Source organism: Priapulus caudatus, unplaced genomic scaffold (assembly GCF_000485595.1).
Source record: "Priapulus caudatus unplaced genomic scaffold, Priapulus_caudatus-5.0.1 Scaffold444, whole genome shotgun sequence".
Lineage (NCBI taxonomy): Eukaryota > Metazoa > Priapulida > Priapulimorpha > Priapulimorphida > Priapulidae > Priapulus > Priapulus caudatus.
This window is the reverse complement of record NW_014577505.1, coordinates 216,796-218,724: the sequence shown is the minus strand read 5'-3', so window position 1 is coordinate 218,724 and position 1,929 is coordinate 216,796. Positions and strand designations below refer to the sequence as shown.

Sequence of the window (1,929 nt, the reverse complement as noted above, 5' to 3'; positions counted from 1 at the left end):
CAGGGGCAGTACGGCGATTGATAGGGGCACCGCCGGCAATTGCCGTCGGTGCCGTCGGTTAATTCGAGCCCTGTCTCCGCTCCATCGTGCATCCAACTGCATTGTGGGAAACAACAGAGTAGCGTATTTGGTAGCGTGGTAGTTTCCCAAAATGCAGTTGGATGCACGATGGATGGCCGATGCATGTCGGAAGGAAATTGTTAGCAACAAATTTTCAAATCGAAATATGACTAAGGTAAAAGAGTACAAGTGTACTTACTAACTCGAGCAAGCATATAAGTTATCCAGTTTTCGATATATGTGCGTCAGATCTTGATTGACAGCCCGAATTGTGAGTTTGGAGCGATGAAACAGCGATCCTCGGCAGGATCGGAGAAATTCCACGTTTTGCATAGGCAAGTTGCTCTGACCTAACCCACACCAAATCTACCAAAATCGTCGGTGTGGGCATTGGTCAGAGGAATCTCGGACTAAGGTTGGGAATGACGAGATGGATTCAGCATTGACTAGTTGCACACCGTAACAGTAATATGAGTACATTTACTCTGTTTAAATCCATATCACCAATCTTGATAACAGATCCTATTGCCTTTGTCAAGCTTAATGTAGTTGAATAAAGTTGCTTAAGCTCGTCACCAGGTGGCAGCAGGTTGTAGCCGGTCTGGCCGCGATCGATCGGCTTACATATTATCTTTCCTTACAGATTCTGACTTGCAGAGCGGTGATGGTCACAGCTCACGGATTTCTCAAAATCATGCTTCGCACAGTAGAAAGAGCTTGCCCTTCAACTCTCCTAAATCAGACAGAACCAACTCTGTCACAGAAGCTGGGAACACTGGTGGGTTATGCTAAACTATAAGGAAAGTGTGTGTGTGTGTGTGTGTGTGTGTGTGTGTGTGTCAGTGTGCATGCATGCGTGCGTGTGCTTGTGTGTGTGCGTGTGCATTCGTGCGTGCGTGCTTGCTTGTGGGCAAGTGAGTGTGTGTGCGTGTGATTCTCAATTGATTATTGTCATATACCTCCCTATTTTCATGCACAGTCATGTTCCATTTTAGGTTCACTAAAGAAACGAAATGGGATATCTAATGAAGAAGAGTTTGTTTGCATCCGTAAGTTGCATTCCATGGACACCATTTCATTTCTAGATGGAGATTTGTCTAAATATTGATTGAAGTCTAAGTGTTTGCTTAGAGTTGATAGAAAATGACGCGTGAGAGACAGTAGGAAAGAAATACCCTGCGAATCTGAGAGTCTGAAAATCTAATCATATACTGTATCATATGATATCATATATAGATATATAATCATAAATCTAATTATATTAATATGTTAACAAATTTATTAACGAATTACGTATTTATTACCAGAATCGAATCCAACAGGATCTAATCGAACGTGAATCGACGAATATCTACGGGAACTTTTTAACATTCGATCGCACGTCGTTACAGAGCCTCCGCAGAAGAGACCTCGCACCTCCTCCTCTCCACCCCTCCCTTCTGCGCCCCAGCTCGACGCAACCTTCCCTCTCCCATCCCTCGACATCGTCTGGGATGACGACGACGACGACGTTGCCGTGACGAAGAATCCGATAGCCGAGCGCATCCGCAGAGAGCGACAGAGGCGGAGCACGGCGGTCGAGGTCGAGGCGGTTGCCGCGGCGATGGTGTTCTCCCCGTCGCAGGACATTCAACGCATACAGAGCGAGAGAGCGAGGAGATCCGTGCATCCGCTACTGACCTCTTCCTTCTCTAACAGGTGGGTGTCTCTATCTTCTCTCTCTCTCTCTCTCTCTCTCTCTCTGTCTCTCTCTCGCTCTGTCTCTCTCTGTCTCTCTCTGTCTCTCTCGCTCTCTCTCTCTCTCTCTCTCTCTTTATAAACTCTCTCTCTCTCCCTCTCTCTCTCTCTCTCTCTCTCTCTCTCTCTCTC

General features: G+C 46.4%; 1 protein-coding gene across 1 annotated transcript in view; it reads left to right on the top strand.

Annotated features, from left to right (window-relative positions):
* Window positions 1–1,929, top strand: part of LOC106810476 — a 7,596-nt gene that overhangs the window by 2,445 nt on the left and 3,222 nt on the right. Inside the window, exons 2-4 of the mRNA XM_014813854.1 lie at window positions 704–838; window positions 1,056–1,109; window positions 1,452–1,758. Coding sequence (XP_014669340.1) covers window positions 704–838; window positions 1,056–1,109; window positions 1,452–1,758 — 496 coding nt within the window. The remainder of the gene's footprint in view (window positions 1–703; window positions 839–1,055; window positions 1,110–1,451; window positions 1,759–1,929) is intronic.